Source organism: Chiloscyllium plagiosum, unplaced genomic scaffold, assembly GCF_037043375.1.
Source record: "Chiloscyllium plagiosum isolate Xiang-an unplaced genomic scaffold, Cpla_swu_hap1 HiC_scaffold_15, whole genome shotgun sequence".
NCBI classification, from domain to species: domain Eukaryota; kingdom Metazoa; phylum Chordata; class Chondrichthyes; order Orectolobiformes; family Hemiscylliidae; genus Chiloscyllium; species Chiloscyllium plagiosum.
Window position 1 is genome coordinate 52,799,941 of NW_028270153.1, and position 26,359 is coordinate 52,826,299.

At 38.6% G+C, this 26,359-nt stretch overlaps 1 protein-coding gene across 1 annotated transcript in view; it reads right to left on the minus strand.

Annotated features, from left to right (window-relative positions):
• The window catches only part of LOC122560035 (uncharacterized), a 123,804-nt gene that overhangs the window by 74,374 nt on the left and 23,071 nt on the right, over window positions 1-26,359 (minus strand). The window contains exons 2-7 of the mRNA XM_043710207.2: window positions 22,173-22,298; window positions 20,467-20,541; window positions 13,833-14,006; window positions 12,914-13,071; window positions 8,066-8,242; window positions 2,158-2,665 (exon numbers count right to left, since the gene is read on the minus strand). Of these exons, the coding sequence (XP_043566142.2) occupies window positions 2,158-2,665; window positions 8,066-8,242; window positions 12,914-13,071; window positions 13,833-14,006; window positions 20,467-20,541; window positions 22,173-22,298 (1,218 nt within the window). The remainder of the gene's footprint in view (window positions 1-2,157; window positions 2,666-8,065; window positions 8,243-12,913; window positions 13,072-13,832; window positions 14,007-20,466; window positions 20,542-22,172; window positions 22,299-26,359) is intronic.

Sequence of the window (26,359 nt, forward strand, 5' to 3'; positions counted from 1 at the left end):
AATGAGACCCTGAGATAGCCAACTAATGGTCACCATCCCAATGGCAGTAGGCGGAGGCTGATGACAGGTGAGAAACTCGGCGGAAATATTGCACAGGCTAAGGACGCAAAAGTAGTAGGAGGGTGCTTCACTCCTTTACGGGGACCCTATATTAATCAGAGTACTCCTGCAAAGCTACAAATATCACTAACTCCCCCACTCCTATCTTATTCAACACAGTCCCTGATACCTCTCATTAACATTACCAGTGCCTGTCAGCATGACCCCAACTTTCACCAACACATTCCCCTACCACTTACCTGCATCCAGCTCCAGTGGTAAAATGTTGCTGATGATAATCCTGCTTCCAATACTACCCTTGCATACAAATCATTGGAAATAAGTTCCAGCCAAAGGTGCAACTGGCAGAATGACGTACTAATTCCACACTCAATAATCAATAATGAGCTCAAAAAACAATGTAAAACGATTAAAACTGATCTGTGATACAAAGTTTCCTATCTAGGGTGCCAGTTCCCTCCACGGTGGCTCAATGGTTAGCACTGCTGCCTCACACATCAGGGTCCCAGGTTTGATCCCAGTCTCGGGTGACTGTCTGTGTGGAGTTTGCACATTCTCCCCGTGTCTGCTTGGGTTTCCTCTGGGTGCTCCGGTTTCCTCCCACAGTCCAAAGATGTGCAAGTCAGGTGAATTGGCCATGCTAAAATCGCCCATAGTGTTAGGTACATTAGTCAGAGGGGAAATGGGTCTGGGTGGGTTACTCTTCGGAGGGTTGGTATGGACTTGTTGGACCAAACGGCCTACTTCCACACTGTAGGGAATCTAATCTAATCCCCATTTGAAAGAAATCCAATGTGTTTCCAGGATTCTTGTTGTCCTCTGCTTAGAAGAAAGAAGTTGCAGATGGGCAGTGTTTACAAAGAAGCTTCAGCAATTTTCTGTAGTGCATCTTGTGGATGGTGCACAATGCACCACAGTGTGGCTGTGGTGGAGGAATATTTAACATCTTTGATGGTGTGTCCATCAAGGAAGTTGCATTGTTCCACATGTTATCCATAAGAGCATAAGACATGGGAGCAGAAGTCAGTCATTCGGATCATTGAGTCTACTCCACTATTCAATGAAATCCTGGCTGATCTGATCATCTTCAATCCACTTTCCTGCTACAGGTAGTACACTAATCCTGGCAAGATGATTCCATCATATTCCTGAATGATGAGAGAAAGACTCCAGACTTTCAAGAGCTGAGTCACTCATTACAGATGGCTCTGTTTTTGACCTGTTATAGTCAGACTATTTATATGGTTAATGGTAACTAGCCACCCCTCCTTGGTACTTGAAAGATATGGTCATTGCCTGGGTGTTGCATGCCTTGCATGTTACTTGCCTTGTGTCAGCCCAGGGATGAGCCTAATCCAAGTATTGCTGCATACAGTCATGGACTGCTGAAGAGTTGTGGATGAATCTGGATGCTGTGCAGTCAGCAAGCAATATCAGAACATACATTGAGCAAAGGTCTTTGATAAAACAGTTTTGGCCTTAGATACTTCCATGACAGTTCCTGCAAAAAATATTCGAACCAACAACCATAAACACCTTTTTATCTAGTCATATTTGACTCCAATGACTGTTAGGTACATACAACCACAGACTGAGTAAATGTTTGTTTCCTTATATTCATTGATCATAAAAACTGACAGCATAAAACAGAAATATTTTGAAATTTTCCATTTAACAGAAAGCTTCTTTAAAATATTTCCAGCATAGAGATGAAAATCAGAACAAATTATTTTCCATAAAACTTGGTTTATTGGAAGCAGTTTGTTTTCTTCCATTCCTCACCATTCCTCCTAAGTCCCTTCTCCTTCAAAACTTGTAAAGAGAGAATTTTTTTTTATATCCAACCTGGAGGAGTGATTGACAACTTCACTGTGACAAGCTTTCATTTGACAAACATTGAAATAAAACAGGCTAATACACGTAGCCAGGTTACAACGTAAACAGACCCAAAGCTGTGGTCGTGATCTAATCATCCCCATATGATTTGATGTTGTGGAGCAAAGGTATCATGGAAAAAGGTTTTCCAATCCTGAGGCGCAATTGCTAATTGGCATTAAAATGTTAGAATTAAGAAGTAACCATGATAAAACTACTGACCTTTTCGGGGGCAATGATATCCCAATGGAATGCTTTTGTCTTTTTTATTACTCCAGTTGATTTCTTCTTTGGAAGTGGAGGTGGTACAGGAACAGGTGATGCTGACAGAGAAAGCAGTGATGGAGTATCACCTGGAAGGCTTTGGGTTACAGGGGGAAGAACAATTGTTTCCAAAGGTGATCCTGAAGCCACTTTTGTAATTGGAGATGCAAGTTTGGTTCCTTTGTCATCCTCTGCCTCTTTTCTTCCATCCTCTTTTTCTTCTTTTTTCTCTTCCTGGCTTGAGTTTGTAGGTAAATCAAGTTGCTTTAACACAGTTTGATCAGCGGGTTCCTTTGGGAATGATATATCTTGTGCAACCTCAATTAGATTGTTTTCTGCAACAAGCTGTGCTTGCGATAAACATTTCCAGTGCAAACAGCACTTATCAATAGCATCAATCCAATCATCCCGGCATCTTATTACATCTTCTGTACTTCTTATCTGGTCAGTAAATAGTATTCGAAATCTAAGATCAAGAAAAGCAAATGAACTATTTTGGGCAACAAAATTATAACTACAATAATCAATACATACTTTATCAAACTGTTCCAAAACACTTGAGCTTCCCACTTTCCTAAATACTTCATAAATAGGGAACTTCTTTCACTGATAGAAGTAACATAAACATTTCTTAAAATAAAGTCAAGAAAGATGAACCCTACGTATGTGGCGACTTTGCATATTTGAATTATCAAGGTATCTGGAATGAAAGGCATTAGAAATCATGCTTCAGCTATTCAAAACTACAGTTAAATAACACCTGGATTACACATTCAGTTTGAGACATATTTTGAGAAAGGAGATATTGTCCTCTGAGGCAGTACAGCATTTCAAGATGACTTCCAGACTCCAGACATCGAACTTTGAGAAGAGATTGTAGAAACAGTCTTATATTCCCTGGAATTTAGAAGGTCAAATGATGAACTATCAAACTTTTCAGTATTCTATGGAGAATGGATAAGATTGAAAGATAGAAATTATTTCTCATTTTTGGGAAGTTAAGGCCAAGAAATTTGAGTCCTCTTTCAGGACAGAGGTGAGGGAACACTTATACCCACAAAAGTGATGGATGCTTGGAAAATTGAGTTAAAAGGTCATTGACATATGTCTGTGGGTTCTTGACAGTGGATACCCCTTTAAACTGCACCACGAGGCAACTCTCCTCATTCCCCACTCTACCTCACCCCACTCAGAGAATGCTGATAATTTAAATAATATAATTGTTTCTGATTGTGGTCATGCCCAAAAACAGTCTTAGATACAAGAAAGCTCCAGCTGACACACAAATAGTTCATAAAATAGTGTTAGAGTCTTCACGGACACATCATTCAACCAAACGATGATTTTGAATGTGTTATTTCAGGTTCGAAAGGCTAAAACATAGTTTTCTTAAAAGTTAAAAGTTCAGGCATGCAGCAGGTCCTTTCAATGTTCTAACTGACACTCAGAGAAAGATATACTTACATGATAGATACACACATAAAAACAATGTACAATAACATTTAAGGAGCTGCTTGTATACTCCCACAGGAGATGGCTTCATTTTCAAAGTTTTGTCAAAAGGTGGTGCTGTTAACCAATCATCCCAGCTTTATTTAATTGTCTGTGCAAAGTGGTCTAACATTTCTTGATTCCTGACATGTTAGGTTTGACCAACAAATGAGAAACAAAAGGCAATCTTTGATCAGGGTTAATCTTCTGTGCTAATATACATTATGACAGTGGATAAAATTAAGGGGCATTAATCTTTACAAAAATATTTGAAATTATCACAATTATTAAGAAATAGTAATGAACATTTGTACAGCAAAAACACAATCAAGTCCAGGGATACAAAGAAAACAAATTTAACTTTAATATTTCTTTTTGCACATGCCTGCAGCCACTGGATCTCTTATGGTTGGCCACCCAGAACTACATGCTGATATCAATCTCCAATGAGGACTTTAAGGAATGCAACATGTACCTATTACTATTACCCAATAAACTGCACATTGTTGTGTGAGACAAATGCCTTTTCTTGGTATGACTTAATAGTGGTTTACTGCTAATTAGAGAGGCCCTTAGACTTAGCATAGGAAGGAGGTCAAGTCCCATCTGCTCTAGAGATATATATAACAGCATCACAAAATGGATTGATTTCAAAATATCTAGGAACACAGATTGGGGCCTCTGGTGGTACAAAAGATAATATCCCTATTCTGGAGCAGGTGGGTTTTAAATCCGGCCCTACTGACCCAAAGAGTGTGTAGTAACATCTCAGAACAGGTTAATTCAAAGTATATAAAAAGGAAGATTGGTGGCAACACTGTAACCCAACTGTCAGTGTTGGTACTGTGGCACAGAACTTGTAATCAATGGTTGGATTGTTACAAGGTAACAATGGTGACAAAAATCCATTCAACCCAGGAGAAAAGTTTACATACCACTTTAGGTGACTCTCTATTGTATCTCAGAGAAGATGTAATATTATCTATTGATCTTCTCTGGAAAAGCAATGTTCACATGCAGGTGAAGCCTTACAGCTAGCTGGTCAAAATGCAATATAATGGTATTCTTGGATTCAGTCATACCTGATTCTGCCTTCTTTCTTTAGCATGCACCTAACAGAATTGCACCCTCGTGTACATCAGCACATAAACTGATTATAATATTACAGATGAAACTTTATTGCTGGAACAGCACAGCAGGTCAGGCAGCATCCAGGGAACAGGAGATTCGACGTTTCGGGCACAGGCCCTTCTTCTCATTCCTGAAGAAGGGCCTGTGCCCGAAACGTCGAATCTCCTGTTCCCTGGATGCTGCCTGACCTGCTGTGCTGTTCCAGCAATAAAGTTTCAACTTTGATCTCCAGCATCTGCAGACCTCACTTTCTCCTTATAATATTACAGAGGTGTGTAATAACATTAACACCTCTACAGCAGGCAAGACTTGAACCTTGGTCTCCCAGTCCAGCAGTCACAACAGATTTATTCACTATATTTGTGATTATTTGCTCCTAAAACGTACAATTGTTACCAAATGTACAATTGTTAAAGAGTGAAAGAACACTTCAAGTGCATCTGTGATGGACACGATGAGTGCAATATTCGGTGCATCTGTACCTTATGTGTTTAATGCACAGTTGAGATCCCACATCATTCCCTGATTTGACTTCTGTTTCTCCTCAATCTTGCTCCATTAGGTATTGTGATCTCACATCATGCACATTTTGGATAACTCTTCAGGTAACCAGATTTCTTGGGCAGAATGCGTGACTCTGACCTTCTGGCTTACATGCAGGTCAGGCAAATCTGCACCATCTTCATTCTTCCTTGCCTTTCGGGAAGTTTGACACACATCTCAGCAAACCACAACAGGCAACAGCATGTACTAACCTGCCTTCCAGTTATGGTGTCTGCTGGTGATGGTGACCCGAAATCCAGAGTAAGAACTCTTGGGTGCACCACAGCAATCTGGAGATCCTGCTTTGTCACCGTGCACATTATGATAAGACTTTGTAGTACCAAACTTAAAACAATATATTCAAACCAGACCATTAAGGCAATTGAAGGAAAGTTGCCAAGTATATGAAAAACAGACCCAATGCAAAATCAGTCTCTTTTGATTGGGAGATAACCATGTACTGCTGCTCTTTTTTGTGAGAAAAGTGTCTTGTGCCATCATATGGAGCTACCTGGATTTGCTTTTCAGCCTGTTAGAAAATTACTGCAGTAATTACAAAATGGAGATTCGGAATGTAATCTTAGATTCAGAATAGTATTAATATCAGGGACTTTGCCCAACTCATTAGACTTTTCACCATATGGCTGAGGGTTGTGAGGTTGGTGCCACAGAATTGGAGATAGACCTCCAAGTGCCTGCTGGATATAGGGCAGTGTGAGACTCATTTATATGTAGATATATGTATACTACGTAGTTTAAGTAAATAGATTCACACATTAGTTTGCACATGTCTCTAATATATAGTAAGTAGATTAAGCTAATAAATTTGCTTCATATTGAAGTGCACATCTTCTTGTATTAATTTTGATCAGATCTTGAAGAACACATTAGGTATATTCAGCTTAAAAATGCTTTGACAGTGCAAGCCATTCATATATGAAACAGTTAGGTCTGGGATATTGTAGTGAGGATGACTTCTGATTTATGCCCACTTGACAACTAACACTTTAACAACATACAAAACTAACCTACAAACAAGTCGAGAACAACTAAGTTTGAAATTGGATCTCCAGGTGGTTATACCATCACCAGATCCAGAAACTCTGTCAAACCATCCAAACATTATACAGCCCCCAAGACTCTAAAACTTAAAATTTTACATTTCTCATTTTTTGTGCAAATTGTTGTGTAATTACCTAACGTGTACATATTTCCACTCTTACTGTGTATAATTTTATCTTTGTAAAAGGGGGATGTTTACGTTAGTGCTTTAAGAGCTTAGTACACTAACAAACTGAGGAACAAGATGACACTGCCCAGCAGGCTTGAGGACTCCAAGTAGTAGAATGCTGGATAAAGGATATGCTTATACACTGCTCTATAACTGCAAAGTTATCAGATTGTCAATTAAAATTAAAACCAATCAATTTGTCTGAGATGTCCAAGCAAATTGAAACTCACCAACTTATGAATCTAGATGGAGACCTTTAATTCTGTGATGAGGAAGACTACAGCACTCACTATCTTTTGAATGCAACTGCTATGTTTTGAGAACAATAACTGCGTTTCTCTATTCAAAGAAATGTTGGAAAAATCTTAAAAAGGATTTCCATGGAAACTGATGCCTGTAAGTACTTAATAAAAACCGAAAGAACTGCAGATGCTGTAAATCAGAAACAAAAACATTAAATTGCTGGAAAAGCTGAGCAGGTCTGGCAGCATCAGAGTTAATGTTTCAGATCGAGTGACCTTCCCTCTGAATGCCGCAAATACTTACTGGTAAAAATAACCAACCATTCAATGAATTACCAATAGTGCATCTAAACCTAGAGCAAAACAACTAAGCAGGTCCACACAGCTTTATTAATTAATTAACAACACTTGAAAACAATGTATTCATTCTCCGTTTTAGTGAGGTTGAGGTTTTGTCAATTTTGATAAATGGGGAGTAAAACAAATAGTAACTTTTCAACAATAAAAGAATAACGAAGCCAACTTTAACAATGAAACATTGTCATCGAAACAAGATGTGAGAGTCTGAATGTTTTGCAAGTTTCATTAATTCAAATCAAAAATTCATGATGGAGTTTAAGTGGAGGAGGAGTTCCAGTTAATTGGTGCAGAATGGATAGTACATGGTGGCTACAGATAAAATATAAAAAGAGATGCATTAAATATTAATGAATGGATTAGATTTCTCATGAAATAAAATATTAGTCTGTCAGAATTCTAATTGAAAAGATAGGTAGTATAATACTTATATGGTTATTGAATGATTCTGCAGAGAAGCTCTCTGAAAATATTGACTGTATCTTAAGAACCTCAGTTTCTAATTTCCAGAAGAGATTACTGTCTTTTTAATGCACATCCATGCAGAATTTTGTTTCACTCACTAAACAGCAAGAGAGCCAACAAGTCAAGGACTTAACCAATACAAATAAATAAAAAAGATGAGAGGACATAAATCTGATGACCTAATGCAGCTCTTCATTCCGTCACTGGTCCCCTCAGGCCCAAGGTCTGCAGTTTGAAAATCTATTCTGTGTAATGTATTTTAAAATCCTCTAATGCCCCCTTTAGCAGGATCGAAGAGAGCTCCGATTGAAATGTTGCTCTGGAGAGCTCAGTCCAGAAAATGATTGCAGCTGATTTTATCAATATAGTTTATTCACGTGGTACACACTAAATGAAAGTTACTTACAAGTAGCAGTTTTTCTTTGTGATCACAGTGAAGGACCCACTTGCCACATCCTTGTGTACACTTGCGTTACCATCCGAGAAATAGATCACATTTGGAGTCAAATTCAACTGCTCACTCACTTCACCAAGATTAAAGCGCTGAAAAGATAACTCACCTTTACGCAATTGCACATTGTATCTGAAACAAGGATACAAAAGAATGTGTAGAAGATGAACAGCATTTTATCCTTTAAAAGAATCAGAGAAGCTCGCATTTGTATATTGAAGTCAATATCGTAACTAACAGTTTATGCAGCACACAACTAAAAATTCAAAGTCATTTTCTGCATTACAAGTTTCAGTTACTACACAATTTTAAGTAATATAAATAACAACAGAAAATGTGAATTTTGTTGCTTAATTTGAATTATCTATTCTAATTAAACAATTCAAAATCAACATTTTAAGTAAATGTTTTGTGAACTCGTGATATAATGTAAGTACTGAGTCCCTTGTGACACAATGCTAATTCCCCTATCTGACGTGAGTTCAAGTACTACCTGCTCCAGAATTGAGTAATAACATTGCTGACCAGGTTGATCAGAAAATCTCAATAAACTAAGTACTACAACCGAAGTACAGCATTTACAAGATAGGTCCATTTTTGGTTTACTAAGTGGCATATCAACAGAACACTGGCAAAGGAAGCTGCATAGGATATACAGAAACTTATGGTACTCAATTATTTCAACATATCTCAGCAGGAGTGAAGAAACCAACTAGACAGACCAGGATTACTACTTTTGATTTGGCCTGCTCAGCCCATTTGCTTCCCTATGTTGACTGCGAGAGTAGAGTAAGCTATGCATAGGTACCAAGCTAAGACCTGCATTTGAATTTTGGGGTAGCAGACATTAAATACACAGTTTGTTATAAGTGCTGAACCAGATCTGCTGGTGTTTGCCAATTTCTAATTTGTAATTATACTCCTGGAAAATGGACAAAAATTGCTGAAAACACAAGTTTGGAGAAATTCTGAGTGTTTAGCAGGCTTACCAGAACACCATGAACCTGACACTATATTGTTCAACAACCAATGGGCATCTAGCAATTTTTGGACCAAAACGTATTCTCAGAAATAGAGGCTAGTCCATCACATTGCAGGTTTCACGACAGCACGTGTAGAATTGTACACCAGGGAAGAAGACCAATCCATTTATCATACTGATGCTTTCAAAATGTTTTCAAATCACTCCCTCTCCTCTACTCCTTCTCCATAGCACCAAATTCTTTTCTCTTTTCAAATACAGATCTTATGCCACATGCTAATCTGAGAAAATGCCAAAACCTCAAAAGTAAAATTATCTGAATGTATTCCTAAACAGAAATACACATTCTCCAAAGATCCAAAAAAGCTACAAGCAAGATTCTTTCCATGAGTTAATTGGCATATTTACTGAAATGGATTTTCTTTCTTTATCGACTGAATACTAGACTATAGCTCAACAAAAATATGAAATATTGTGAACTTAAACAACTTTTCAGATGGAGTATTTGCAGCTTGCATCAGTAACTGTTCTTTGAATTCCATAGTGAATGCAATAAACAAACAGTCACGCAAATTTAATGGCAAGCTTTTTTCTGCTAAGAAAAATAAACTTCTTTCTTGGAGGCACTTTCTCTGAATGAAACTGACTCATCTCCAAAACATATCCTCCTATACAGGAATGGGAGGAAGACACTTAACAACCCAACAACACAACTCCATTTAACTGCCTTAACACCAAATTACCTAATGCCTTTGTTTAACAAAATTATATTGACTATAATCTTGCAAGGTCCCCTTGTCCAAGCATTGACAACCTTCTGGAGGTGAGAATTCTACATACACAAAGTTATTTCTGTGAAAAAAATGTTTCTGATTTTGTACATGAATCGCCGGTCTCTAGTTTTAAGATTCTAATCCCTTAAACTTTACCTGTATCTACACTAAAGTACAACTGTTCACATGTTAACCACGTCAATCAGATCAACACATAGTCTGCAATATTCAGAAAAAATGTCACACCAAGTTTGGGCAAGTCAATACAAGCAAACATTTTGATCTCCACTAAGACTCAATGTAACCCAAGGACTTTAGCTATGAAGGATCTATTTGACATTTACCATTCATATTGTACTCACGTTTAATCAAAGAATGATGAGAGGACAGAAGTTAAAAAATCTCAAAAGCTCTAAAGAAGCTCCAGGCAAGATAATGAATCCCCCAACGGGGTTTGAAACAGATATGGGCCAGAGCCTCCAAGTTCAGCCAGCCTCCAAATTCCAACACCTGGAGGCAGCCTACCCACATTTTTAAAAATGTACTTTTTTCCCCTCTAAAATCACTAAAAGGATGCTTAATTAGGTTGTCAAAGATGAACAATCTAGTTATCTTCTCGGTTGCTTTGCAAGCATATTGTTTAATTCAGGTTTAATTGCTCACACTCCTATTCCAACAGTCTGGATTGTATTATAGCGGCTTCATTCCTGACAAGAGATTATCCAAAACAGAGAATTTATTCCATTCATGACTTAAGGACAGACTGCATGATTCTTCACCATGCTTCCTGTATCTGCTAACTTAGAGTCAATATCCATTACACTTATTTTTATTCATGCATGGGATGTGGGCATCACTGACTCCAATAGACCCTTAAACGGAGTGGCTTGTTGGGCCCATTTCAGAGTCAACCACATTGCAGTGGGTCTACAAGCACACATAGGTCAGACGTCAGGCCAGCTAAGAACAACAGATTCTCTTCTCTCAAAAAGACATCAGTGAACCGATATCAGGCTAGCTTTTAATTCCAGATATTTACTGAATTCACATTTCCCCAAGCCATGATCCCAGAGCATTAGCCTGGGCCTCAGGATCACTAGTCCTGTGGCATTACAACTGTGCCACCACTAAATATTTTTGAATTGTTAGAGTCAGTTGGTAGGATGGAAAAATAGTGATTAACATTTCGATTATTAAGAACTGAAGTCCAATTGTCATGTTAAAGAGTCTGTTTCGACAGCCAGGAGACATCCCTTTCACATTAAGGGATCAGCCAATTGAAAGTGTATCCCAGGAGTGCCAACTCTAGTTGGTACAAAGAATAGAAACAAAACAGTTGTCTTCTCAAGTGACGGGATGCAGCTACCTTTCCAAAGATGGCGCTGCAGGATGTGAAATAACGTACTTTATGCAAAAAAACTTTATTTTAGTTTAAAGTAAACCTCTCTGCCTTGCAGCATCCCTCTCTGTCTCCCCCCAAGCAGCATCTCTCTCTCTCCCACTGCCCTGTGACCTCCCTCTCTTCCACCTGGTCTTTCCATTACTCCCAGGCAAAAACAGGAGACTGATTCTCAATGCAAACCTCTCCGCCCACTCATCCATTCATATACACTGCTGCCACTGGCCTTTGTCTCTGTTCCCACCGGAATCCCAAACTGTGCCTCATTTCCCCTGACCCCTCATCAACGGTGCATGAACAGATGCTTTCTGCAGTCTGCCCTGAGTGACCTGCTGAAATCATGGGTGTTATATATGTAGTTGGGGGTATTGCCCTTTTAAGAGAACTGATCAAGTGATCCAGAGGGGCATAGTTTGGGTCCAGTCTAGACCTGGCTGTGGAGGATGTGAGCATTGACAATTAAGTGTTCCTGATCAAATCTACCATTGGACTACCTTGTGTATAATTCCTGGTTTTAAAGGAAGCACCGGAAATAATAAAGTGATACATCTACGAACATGTAGTGGCTCTTTTGGTATTATGATTAATCACTCCCCAACCATTTATCACTGAGCAAATTAAAAAGGAAAGACTTGCATTTATATAGAGCTTTTGATGACTACTGACCTCTAAAAGTGCTTTAATATCGTTGAAGCAGTCACTAGAAATATAGCAGCAATCAATTATGCAGAGCAAACTCCCAGAAACAACAATGTGATAAACAGATAGCCTATTTGCAGTGATGCTGCTGGTGAGGGTTAAGTATTGATCATGACATCAGGGATAGCCCTCCTGCACATCTTTGAAATAGTGTCATGGGAGCTGTTACATCAAACTGGCAAATGGGACACTATTTAAGATCTCATCCTAACAACAGGTTCTCCAACCCCAAATTGTGCAGCATACCCTCAGCACTGACCCACCCCCACCACCCCACCACCCCAAATTGTGCAGCATACCCTCAGCACTGACCCACCCACCATGCCTCCATTCCAAAACTGTGCAGCACACCCTCAGCACTGACCCACCCCCACCACCCCAAAGTGTGCAGCACACCCTCAGCAATGACCCACTCCCACCACCCCAAAGTGTGCAGCACACCCTCAGCACTGACCCACCCCCACCACCCCAAGGTGTGCAGCACACCCTCAGCACTGACCCACCCCCACCACCCCAAAGCGTGCAGCACACCCTCAGTACTGCAAAGGTTTGCCAACCTTGGCTCTGGAATGGGACTGGAACCAGAAATCTTGTTACACAAAATAGTTCTAAATCTTTGGAATTCTCCCCTCATGAGAAAGAATTGTCAGAAATTAAGCACATTCAAGAATTATGGTGATAGATTCTGTTTAAAATTAATCGAACATGAATGATGGTGCAGTGATAGTGAGGAGGGTTCGTAAGAAGTACAACAGGAGTAGAAGATCCTAAGCTGCCATCTAATAAGGCCTAACCCTGCTTCTATTATTAATTGTTCATATAAAACATTACAGTTTACAGAGAAAGTAGGTTTTCTGTAACCTACAAAACAAGACTAACCTCCATCAAAACAATCAGCAAATAATTTTATTTAAAGCAAACAAAAATGATGAAAAATGCATGTTTTGTACCTGTTCCATTTTACTGATGCAAGGCCTCCTTTCTGCAATTCTAATTGACCCTCTTTTATGATTCCTGTCTCGCCCTGTGGGGTGTTATTGCCACTCTCCTGTCTCGGATAGGACTCATAAATGTTATTTTTAATGATTTGGTTCAGAAGCTGAATGATCTGTAATGAAAGTTGATTGAGTATAAATTAAGTCACCACAGGGAAAAAAAATTCAGAGCTCTGTCAAAAAGAGACTTGGTTGATTGAAAATTCTCTTAAATGTCAGAAAATTCTCAAAACAGGAAAGAGTGTTTCAAACAGCAGAAAATTAAGCAGCTCATTTTATTTTGATTCCGTTTTTAAACAAAGCAAGAAGTTACTAAATATACAATAAAGTGTTCCACATGGTTTATTATCATAGTTCATTTTAAAAATTAAATAAAGGTTACATTTATTTGTACTGAAGTATTTGATATTCAGTATTAATGCAAGTATAGTTATAATAATTGGGTTCAGTTCTCCAATGGGAAAATGAGAAACCACAGCCAAGTTTTACCAATTCCAAAGAAAGTGCCGGGGATGGCAGGGTGAGTCAACATAGAATTAGACTCAGCTTTGATGCACCCCACCTTAATCAACCTCCGCAGGCTCAAAGATGAATAATCACTACTTGGGTATGGTGTCAAAGGGCAGCAGACACCTGTCAAGCCATACATGAGAATGAGCCTGCAGCTTCAGGGGAGGAAGAACAAACAAAACTACAAAGAGCACCAAGTAAGTATTATCCATTCAGCTGACATTTCCCTGTGCACTGCCTCCATTAAGCAAAACAAGCAGAGAAAATTATCAAATATCTCTCCCCACAATGTCAAGCTAGGAGAAACCTTAAAATTGTGCACTAAAGGTAGCACTTGAAGTGTGCAGATATCTTTGATTATTACCTTTACTCTATCTTCAGCAGAAGTCGCTTCAAGTTCATAATCATGGTGTCCTAAAAAGGAAATGCTGATCTTCTGTCCTTCAATATGTTCACATGATTTGATGCATTTAAATGGAAACTGTTTCTTAATAATACCTTTCTCAATGTTACACAAAATCCTTGAATTATATTCAATCTGGAAAGGAAATACACATTAATCTATCATCGGTAAATACGAATCACTGTGGTTTATTGCAACAGTAGCAATGGTCAATGCTTAGAGAATGTTAATGAAGGAAAGCGCTTCTGAACGGGTGCTGATCCTGACACAGCAATAATGAAATCTGGGGACAATTAACAAAGACCAACAATTTTCAGGAAATTCCACATGCTGTCTGAGTAATGTGTGTTTGGATTTTCATTTCTTGTTTTGCAATTTTAATCAATTTTAAGAGGCAGGAGGCTGCTTTAATTGGTAAACATAGTTTCTTGGTGACACAGTGAGACTGGATTGAACTGTTTCTCATGCCGGTGTGTAATTCTGATTACTCTAGGATGTGGCTGATTACCAATAAAGCAAAGCTGTCCCAATGCCCGCACCGACAACATCCTAATACTATTACCGCCAAAATCAGAATATGTGTATACTCATCTCATCGCCGTGAGTTTGAGAGAGCTTGCTGTGTCCAGATCAACTGCTGAATTTTCCAACATTGCCTCATGAATGCATTTCAAGTATTTTTCATCGATTGTGAAGTGCTCTGGGACAGCCCGCAGTCATAAAAAGTGCTACGAAAGCACAAGTCTACTCTTAATTAATACTGCAGAACATTACTGACATTGCAGATTGGAAATAGCAGAAAACTGTATCTATGCATCTCAAATCGAAGCTCAGCTATCCAAATGATTGGCAGCATTTTCTTTTTTTCTTAAGAGAAAAGTGGAGAGGTGTGTGTAAAAACAGGAGGGACTTCCACTCAAGGACAGGTCCAGTTTACCACACAGTTATGTTCCTCTCAGTTCATTACATATTCAAGTGCAGGTAAAATGCCAGATTTTATGGGCAGGCAGTCAGCAAGTTCTGTTCCCAAAGGTTTCCACTGTACAAAGATACAACCCACAAATTATGGCAGTTTGAGTTCAGCCACTGCTTGCCTAGTCTGGACAGGTTTGCTCATATCAGCAAATGTTAAAATTCACACAACACCAGGTTATAGTCTAACAGGTTTAATTGGAAACACTAGCTTTCAGAGCGCTGCTCCTTCATCAGGTGGTTGTGCCAATGTGGCTGGTTCACTTACGCAGTCAGTTGTCATGTTGGTCGACCTGGTTGGGTTTCAACCCTTATATTGTAAGGGTTTTTTGCAAAGAAATGACTTTCTCATGAAGTAGTAAATTTGGTGAAGAAGTTTAGAATCAATGGAACTTGGACACCCCAAAAGCAGTCAACACTGCCAGATAGACACCTTATTTGGGTGTAAGTTTGCTCGTTGAGCTAGAAGGTTAGTTTTCAGACATTTCGTCACCATACTCGGTAAGATCACCGCTGAGCCTCCGGTGAAGCACTGGTAGTATGGCCTGCTTTTTATTTGTGTGTTTAGGATTCCTTGGATTGGTGATGTCATTTCCTGTTCTTTTCTCGGGGGTGGTATGTGGGATCCAAGTCACTGTTTTTTGATAGAGTACCAGTTGGAGTGCTATGCTTCTAGGAATTCTTGTGCGTCTGTTTGGCTTGTCCTGGGATGGATGTGTTGTCCCAGTCAAAATGGTGTCCTTTCTCATCTATTTACAAAGATACTAGTGAGAGTGGGTCATGTCTTTCTGTGGCTAATCTGGCAGGCTACTCAGACCTCTTGGCATTATGATAGCCCACAAACCCACCAACACACTAAAACAGCAGCTAATGAGCATGGAAGACCATACATAGACAACAAGCAAAACAAATGTCATTTACAAAACACCTTGCAAGAACTGTAACAAACACTACATTGGACAAACAGGCAGAAAACTAGCCATCAGGATACATGAACATCAACTAGCCACAAAAAAAAACTTGACCCACTCTCCCTAGTATCCTTACATACAGATGAGGAATAACCCATTAGGTTCATCAATGTTGTTCAGGGAAGGAACTGCCACCCTTAGCTGGCTTACATGTGACTCCAGACCCACAATAATGTGGTTGACTCTTAACTGCCTTCTGGACAATTAGGGATGGACAATAAATTTTGGCCTAGCCAGTGATGCCCTTACCTCATGAATGAATAATAAGTAAAGAGTATTTATAGAGTCAAACATCACATGGAAATAGACCCTTTAGCTCAACTCATCCATGCCAACCAGGCTTCCAAAACTGAACTAGTCCCATATCCCTCTAAATGTCTCTTATGCTAATGATTACAACACAAGTTCCTAATGATGCACCTAAACGATACGGAGAACTGAAATCTAAAGTTCTAACTCACCATCAGGAACGTTTTGCTTCCCGTTCAGTTACGTTCCCTCATCTGCCTTTCTAAGAACTCTGGGTGGATCCAGAAGATCCTACATTTTAACTCTGTTTCTATTTCCACAGATGCTGTCTAAATTGTTGAGAATTTCCAGTTTATATGAATTCATACGGATGATTTTTTTTTTAGTTGATGTTGTGTGTGAACTGGATACCATGTTTTCTACATTACAACAATAGCTAAAATTTCAAAATGTCACTCTCATTTTAAGGGACTTTGGGATATCCCAAGGTCACAAACGATACTCCAAACTTTTATGTGAACATTCAAAATAGAAGCAGAAATAGACCACTTGGACCCGCAATCCAGCTCTGCCATTCAATAAGATCACGACTGATCCATCTGTGTTTAGAACTCTGGTTTCATCTACTCCTTATGACCTTTGATACCCCTCCTTAACCAGAATGTACCCACCTCTGCTTAAAGCTATTCAAAGACCTCACTTCCACCACACAACCCTCCGAGAGGGCAAAGTTCTCCTCATAGTTGTCCTGAGGGATGACCACAATTTTAAAACCGTGCCCCTTAATTTTGCACTAACCCATAAGAGGAAACATCCTTTGTATCCAGCATGCAAGATCATTCAGAGCCTTAAACACTTCAAACAAATCACTTCTCTCTCTCTTCAAAACTCCACTCAAAACAAGTGCAAGCTGGCTGGCCTTTCCCCATAAAACAACCTGCTTATTCTAAATACCAACTTGGCCTCTTCTGAACTGTCTGCAATGCATTACATCTTCTCTTAAAATAGAGAGACCAAAATTGCACATAATATTTGAGATATGGTCTCACCATCTCCCTATACAATTGAAGCATTATATCCTTATTTTTAAGTTTAACCCATGTTTAGTAGAGGATAACATTAGCCTCTTGATTACATGCTTTATCTGCACACTAATGTTTGTGATTCATGCACCAGAACACTTGGATCTCTCTGCATCTCTCCAGTCTTTCTCTATTTAAGTAATATTGTTTTTTAAAAAAATCCTTCCTGCTAAAACTAATAACTTCACATTTTCGTGCATAGTACTCCATCTGCCAAATTTTTCCCCAATTAGTTTATATCTGTTTGCAAGTTCCTTATGTCTTCCTCACAACTTACTTTCCTGTTTATCTTTCCTTTCTACATGCTGTGCATCGTGTAAAACTCTGAACATATTTTTATTTTTTTTAAACTGAATTACTTGATGGAAATACATTTCAGAAAAACTGAACTAATCTACCTCAATACCAAAAACCCACAAACAGAACAGAAGCAGAACACAGAACTGCCGAGCAGAAACTGATAGCCAAGTTCCATATTCATGGAGACAGCCTCCACTGTGATCTTAGGTTCATGTCGCACTACATGTAACCCCACCATAATGTTCTGTGTTTGCAAAATCTTCCTTACACCCTACATTGATACCTTGTTATTATCTCTCTATCCTAATCAGTTTGTACAGTTTTGGATCACTTGTTACTTTGGCTAGACCCTGGATATGTGACTCTAATACTTATGTTATTACAGCCATTTGGTTTGTCTCTGGCATCATCTCATTTTTAATTTTTTGTAATTATCTCTTTGCCTTAATTAATCAGTTCACAGGTCATCCCTTCATTTGTTATTCAGCTGTTGACACTTTACTCACACCGTTTAACACTTTCGATCACCTGCAAAGACTCATTATTCAGCCTGTCAACGCTCCACACACACTATTTGTACTTTTCTGTTGATTACCTGGAATTACCTTACCACTATCTTCCCACCTATATATTCCGTGCCTGTGTGCTTCCTTCCACTTCAACCGACAAAGGAGTAGTGCTTGAAAAGCTTGCATTTTCAAGTAAACCTGTTGGACTTGAAGCTTTATAAGGCTCTGATCAGACCACATTTGGAGTACAGTGAGCAATTTTGGCCCACATACCTCAGGAAGGATGTACTAGCCTTTGAGCGTGTTCAGAGAAGATTCACAAGAATGGTCCCAGGAATGAAAAGCTTAACATATGAGGAACGTTTGAGGACTCAGTCTATACTCAATGCAGTTTAGAAGGGTGAGGGGGAATCTAATTGAACCTTACAGAATATTGAATGGTCTGGACAGTGTGGATATTGGGAAGGTGTTTCCATTAGTAGGAGAGAGTAGGACCCAAGAGCACAGCCTTACAGTAAAGATCCTTTAGAAAAGAGATGAGGAGAAACCTCTTCAGCTAAAGAGTGGTGAATCTATGGAATTCATTGTCACAGAAGGCAATTGAGTATACTTAAGACAGAGATAAATAGGTTCGTGATTGTCATGGAGATCAAATGTTATGGGGAGAAAGCAGGAGAATGGGGTTGAGAAATTTATCAGCGATGATTGAATGGTGGAGCAGATTCGATAGGCCAAATGTCCTAATTTCTAACCTTATACCTTATGGTCTTATGGACAATAACCTGGTGTCATGTGACTTCTGACTTTGACCAACACTGGCACCTCCACATCAAAATCCCACAAGTTTTATTTGCAAGATTTCTCATCTCAGGTTCTGATAATGAAGATTAGCAGCTCAGCCGTTTCACTTGCATTGATTTTAAACATCAAACCAAAACATGAATTTTAAGTTTCTCCAGTCAAAAACTCATTGCCAAACATGAATAGTACACTGAAAAACAGAATTTGTTCTGAAGAAGGTATGAAATGTTAATTCTGCTTTCATTTCACAGATACTGCCAATTCTGCTGAATTTCTCCTGCAATTTCTATTTTTGTTTCAGATTTCTAGCATTTGCTGTTCTTGGTTTTACGAGAAGTACACTGCCCAGATTAATCATTTTAGACTTAGATTATTTATCAGAATTAAACTATTCACCACTATTCTTGGTTTCTACTGGTTCCTCCCAGCTTGAATATAAATGCACAGCCCTTTAAAGTGTAGAGAACTTGGTAAATTTATTTGATATCAGAATATTCAAAAAAAATCACAAGACATTTTATTTACATCGACAACATTATAATCTCAACAATCTTGGTTATTTGAAGGAGAACAATTTTCTGACCACTGAGTTTGTACTATGGTATAAAACAGGAATTGTAAAACAGTAGGCTTTCATGCATGCCTTTTGGCTTTACTTCCAACCACTCCACCTTACGTTTTAATGCACTGATGTGACAAAGTCATCAATTGTTACCCATCCCTAACTATTCCTGAGATATAGTGAGCTATGGTCTTCAAGGACCTGCGTATATGTGGAGTAAGTGCATCCACATTCCTGTTAATGAGGGAGTTCCATCATTTTGCCACAGCAACAGTGGTATAGTTTCAATTCAGAATGGCTTATGACTTGGAGGGATCTTGGAGGTCATGATATTCCCATGTTTAGCGCTACCTATGTTTTTCTAAGAGCAGAAGTTGTAAGTTTGAAAGGTGTTGTTGAAAAGCCTTTCAAAGTTATTGCAGTTGATCGTGTAGGTGGTATACACTGCTGCTACCATGCACTGGTAATGGAGGGATAAAGTGCTGCTCAAGAGATTGCTATGTCCTGGGTGGTGTCAAGGTTTTGGAGTTGCACACCTGACTCATACCTTGTAGATACTAGACAGGATTTGGGGAGTTAAGTAGTGAGTTACTCACCACTGAATTTCCAGCTCCAGATCTATTCTTGTAGCCACAATACTTACATTGCTGATTCAGTTATATTTCTGATGAATGATAAGCACAGAAAGTTGATAATCGGCATTCGGCAATGGTAATGCAACTAATGTCAATGTAAGCTGGTTAGATTCTCTACTGTTGAAAATGGTGATTGTCTGGAACGTCTAAGGAATTAATGTTACTTGCCAGATATCAGCCTAAGCTTGAAGGCTGTAAAGAATTTGCCACACAGGGCATGGACTATGTCAATATCTGAGAAGGTTTCTGTATACAAATACAAAAAGGCAAAATGTACACCATTTTGCTGTGTATGGTGAGAGAGAGGGTAAGACAGTGGGTGAGGGAGAGAGAGGACAGACAAGCAGAGTGTCATGTCATTAATGAACGCAAGAGAAGGTGATCCAATAATGCATCATTTTAAAGCATTACCCAATGAAATAAAAAATGTTTTGCAACAGATCATGCTCCCTTAAGAAAGCATGTTCAACTGTTACTTGAGATATTTAATTATTGAGACAGTTGGTCAGCTTACCATCAGCACTCTCTTCTGCCATCTGTATCGATTATATTTGTAGACAGAAAAGTTGTACTGTGTATTTTCAGGTATCTAAGCACAAAACAAAAGAAGCTGCAAATAAATTTGGTTATGGATTGCAGAGACAAAGGACTGCACATGTTACAATCATCTCAGGTTTTTTATTAATTCATGGGTCCAAGTTTCCAAATCCCAACTGGTGTTAAGGAAAGTAAATGAGACCTGTGCTCACAGACATATCATCTCATCAATGTGGATGTGCCATCTTAGAGTGAAATTATTCAATAAATCCCATCAAGCATTCCTAGGAGATCCCTGGTCAGTGCACTAGGTCTCCTTTTCTGTAGTTTGTCTTTTTGTTTACTTTGCCTTGGAGCATTCCCCAGATGCAAAGATGATAAAAATCAATCCTTTAAGAATTACCAGATCCAACAGAGCATCTACTGTTACTGTCTTCATCATGTGAAATGACTTACAAAGAATTGTTTTCACTCATTACATTTTCATCTGCTCTTTTATGAGACCACTTTCCTTTATATATACCACTAAGGCATAAAACAGTCAGCATCAGTTCTTTAATAATGTTGATGTCATGTCGGATTCTCTGACAAGTAAAGTGGCAATTGCAGTATATTGCTGGATAAGGCAAAATATAGCAAGAAATACAATCTTACTGCATAATAAAGATGAACATCACCACTCTTAAAGGTAAGCAAAACTGTGTTGTGTATTATGAAATCAAGAAGTACTTTTTAGATTTTGAATGCAATAATCCATCGTTGCACTTTATATTAACAGTTTGCATTAAGTATTAGTTGACAACTAATCAATGTTTGGTTTTTGACTTTAACATGAGCATTAGAGACCAAAAGATATTTAGACGATTCACTGACATGCTTCAGATAGAAATAGATTGTAACAGCCCTTTTTGGTAATTTAAAATTATCACAGACTTGAAAACCTCATAAATAAATGGTTTCAAAAGACTCCATGAAGGTCTTTGCTTCCCTGCCAAGTTCAGCCCTTACAGGATTGTTGAGTCATAGAGAGACCTGTGATGGGAATTTGAGTGAATACAATGGACAATAGTGTTTCTCTTCATGAATTTACTGGGGACATACATTCTCCATTATAAGTTAGAAATCTTCAATGTTTATCCTCTTTCCATCTGAAAGTATTCAAATAGAAAACCTAAGTAGCATCTTTTTAAAAAAAAAGGCCAACAGACTTACTTAATATAACCAGATTTGTTTGCTGCCCAACAGAAGATCACATTGTGTTATTAAAAATGAGGATAGTACACAACCAGAAATATTTTATCTTCCCAAAAATATTCCAACTAATAGTGCTTAGTACAGTTAAAAATGGTACTGTGCCAAACATTAAAAAAATTGAGAACATATACTACCTAAAATGTTTTACTCCTATAAGGTTTGCTCTTATAGTGACAAACTTAAGTTAACTATATATTTCTTGGCAGAGCCATATCAAATTCTTTGCTACAATATTTCACTTGCAGGTAAATGTTGCTGTGTTCTACCATTACATTATTTAATGAGCTCATTATAAAATTTAAGCTCATTTATGCAGTGCAATGCAATTTTCTGTCTAAATTCATAACCACATTTAAACTAAACAATTGAGGCAGCTTCAAATCTAATCTATTTTCAATGACTAACAAAGGAGAATTTTTGTTATCTTACTTTATCTGGTTTGCCTGGTTCCTGAAGTGTTGGTTTACCACTCTGAGCAACTTGCCAGGCTTCATCAATGGTGAGCTCTCGGTTCTTCACTGCATTGAGTAGCCTGAGCTGTTCATCATTGCTAAGCTAGGATGAATAACAAGATTTCAAGAATTTTAGCACAGCAAGCAATCATTGAAGATGTAAAAATTAATTAAACTTTTACAAGTACAGCACAGGTCATTGCATCCAGCTGTTATAATCCTCCAAGAGTTGGACAACATTTAAAAAGATCTATCAATTTACCAGGAACAGATGTGAAGGGATTGTACTGGACAATTTCATATTTGAGACTTATACTGCAACAAACCAAAATCAATACCAAGTAAACATTACCTAATAGGGAACTAATATATTTAATTATGAAGTGGTATTTCCCATTAACTTCTTAATACAATCAAATCTATCTAACTCTGAGAGACTACATGCAGCAGAGCCATCTGCCGTCTCCTTTGTATCATGGTGTTAAAACTTGTGCTTAACTTTCATTAAGTCTTGATTTGAGTTTCTATCTTCTTAATGAACAAGTTACATGGGTTAGATTTCATATGAGATCACAGTGATCTGTCACTTGGGCAGATTGTTTCAGAGTGACATTTTTCTCTCTTCAAATTACTCCACTTTACCATGAATTAAAAGAGACAGCTTAAAATCGAACCAGCTAATAAAGTTCAGCATCAATAATAATGTTTCAAATAAACAATAGTCAGTGGTTCATTCCTAGTTTTAGTAAAGTCTTTAAATATAATTGGAGAAATTGACCCAGCCGGTTCCTCTTTCAGGCAAAGTGTCAATTAACTTTTGGTTCAGCTAAAGTTGGCAAGACAGGACGATAATACTATTCGAAAAGTAACTTAGATGTTTAGCTATGTAAATAGAAGTATAAAATACAACACAAGGAAGTTATACGGAACCATTAAAAGGCACTGATTAGGCCTCAGCTGGATTAGTGGGTCTAATTTTGGGCACTGCAATTTAGAAAGACCTTGGAGATTTTACAAAGGGAATTTGCCAGAATGATACCAGGAAGAAGGAGATCGGAGAGAAGGTGAGATTCTCCTCCTAGGTAATGAAAAGGTTTTGGGGAGATTGATGAAAAGATTTAAAATTCTGAGGGATTGATAATCAATATCTTCACTGGCAAGAGGGTCAATAAACATTAGGTACGAATTTAAGATAACTAGTAGAAGTATCAGAAAGGTGATGAGAATATTCCTTTCTCATACTTAATTGTTGAGATCTGGGATACGTAGTTTTAAAAGATGGTGGGACAACATTTAACCATGTATGATCAACTCCATCATTTGCAGCTTTGCAAACCCAAAATGTTATTGCCAGGGTCTGCCCAATCAAGCTCAATAATAGCAGAACCATGACAGTATTAGTCATAGTCCACCATAGCGGATCTCTGGCCCAAATACAGTACTGAACTAACTTCCGGCATCCTGATTCAAAGAATTATGTACAGATCGCAGAAGTGGTTCTGAGGAAACCCATTTAAAAAGAGGAATTGAAGTTCCCCATATTTTGAAAAAAAAATTGTGGTGGAATTAACCCAAAATTGCACACACAGGGATTTGGCATGAAGACATTAATGAATAGTTTAATACCTTTTATAAGTAAAAAGAAGAAAAGCAAAACTACTCTTGCCCACACATCAGCAAATAAACTCAACTGGCTGTGAAAACAGTCGGTAACCAGGACTTACAGGCAACAGACACAATGAGCTGCTGAAATAAATAGCTGCCAGATACTGTATGTACGGATTCTACACACCTTCAAAAGAGTGCTGCACTGGTTACTACTACAGCAACAATTGAATCATGTCGAAGATAAGAATTAACAGATGATCCATATCATCTTTTGAGCAGGAGGGGAGTAGATAAGGACTTCCCAGTATACTTCTTACTTTATTGCCCCATGTACTTTTTTTTAGTTTTTCTGCCTCTTCAAGATAAATCCATGGCTCTTGGTATCATAGAGGGTGGGGGTAGAGGGTTGGAGCTGTTTGATATGAAATGTTTATTCACAATATTCTAGGCTTTATTAATGTAATGCAGACTAGATATTACCAACTGTGAGGTTAGGCCACTCAGCCCAGCAAGTGCACTCCAACTCTCTGAAGACCATCATACCCAGCCTCACCCATCTACGCTCATTCTTGCATTTCTCATGATGAATCTACCTAACCTGGACACTATGGGCAACTTAGCATGGCCAATCCACCCAAACTCCACAGTCACCTAAGGCTAGAATTGAACCTGGGTCCCTGGTGCTGTGAGGCAGGAGTGCTAATCACTGAGCCACCATATCCTGCTGTCTTTTCTCATATCTCCATTGCCACAAATGTCAATCCAAAGACAATCAAAGTAAGATAATCAAGATTGCAACAAGGCTCATTTACTGTTACTAAAAATGATATTCATTTGTATATAGGGACCTCTTCTCTGCAACGAAAAGTAATATGCTCCAGGCTTGTGCCTTTTATAAATTGCCTAGGAGCTTGAGGAGCTAACAGGTTGGTGTTGGGTTCTCCATGGAAATCTCTTGGCCAGTAAGTGTCAGCTGGCCAACCAATGAGCACACTTTTATCCTATGGTATAAACTGTTCTGTTCATTTGTGATTTGGCAATCTTGCATTTGTCCTATGAACAGCACATGTTAACTGTGTCTCTCTTCCCAACATAATGCAAGTTTTAATATAGTTTACAGGATCATATACCCTGAAATCACACACTCCCAGACTAGGAACTTCTGCCCATCAACTTAAAGGGAACAGAAATGCTGTATTGATGGAGTACATAATGGGTGGCATAGTGACTCAGTGGTTAACACTTCAGCCTCACAGCACCAGGGACCTGGGTTTGATTCCAGCCTCTGGTGACTGTCTGTGTGGAGTTTGCACATTCTCTCTCTGTCTGCATGGGTTTCCACCGGGTGCTCCAGTTTCTTCCCACAATCCAAAGATGTGCAGGTTAGATGGATTTGCCATGTCAAATTGCCCATATAGTTAGGTGCATTAGTCAGAAGGAAATGGGTCTGGTGGGTTACTCTTCGGAGGTCGGTGCGGACTTGTTGGATGTGTTTCCACACTGTTGGGAATCTAATCATAAGCACATTGTTTTCCATAAAACAAAGAACTGTGGATACTGAAAATCTAAAACATATAAAATCAGAAATTGCTGGAGAAACTCAAGGTCTGGCAGCATCTGTAAAAACAGAATAGCTACGTCCACAGATGCTGCCAGACCTGCTGAGTTTCTCCAGCAATTTCTGTTTTGGTGCATTATTTTTTATTTCTGTGTAGTACAGCCACTACAGCATTTTTTAAATATAAAGTGGAAGAAAACTTTTGCTCTTCTTTGAAAGCTGTTGTAATTGTCAATTTTTGAAATCAATTGTTTTACAGATTACCATTGCTGCAACATATAAAGTAATTAGAAGAAAGAACAAATAAATCCTTATTTTCTATGCTTAGGAAAATGCCCAATTTGACAAATAGGAATGGGTTCTGCTGACTGGATGGTCATTCCAATTAATGTCGTAATTTGGATATTTATAACTTGGAGAAAAAAAGTGAGGACTGCAGATCCTGGAAGATCAGAGTCAAAAAGTGTGACACTGGATAAGCACAGCCAGTCAGGCAGCACCCAAGGAGCCGGACAGTCGATGTTTCGAGCATGAGCTCTTCATCAGGAATGTCATTCTTGACTATTACAACATTTGTTGAATATTTATCACTTATAAGAAACTTTCTAAATTCTCCCACTTCCATACTGGCCAGAGGTGATGTTGGGCCTTCACATCATCCGAAAATTTTACTTAGAGTCAGAGAGGTGTACAGCTCGAAAACAGACCCTTCGGTCCAACTCATCCATGGGACCAGATATCCTAACATTATCCAATCCCATTTGCCAATACTTGGCCCATATCCGTCTAAACCTTTCCTATTCGTATACGCATCCAGATGCCTTTTAAATGTTGTAATCGCACCAGCCTCCACCACTTCCTCTGGCAGCTCATTCCATACATGCACCACCCTTTGCATGAAAAGTGTCCCCTTAGGTCCCATTTACATTTTTTTCCCCTCATTCTGGACTCCCCCAACCTAGGGGAAATACCTTGCCTATTTACCCTAACCATGTTCT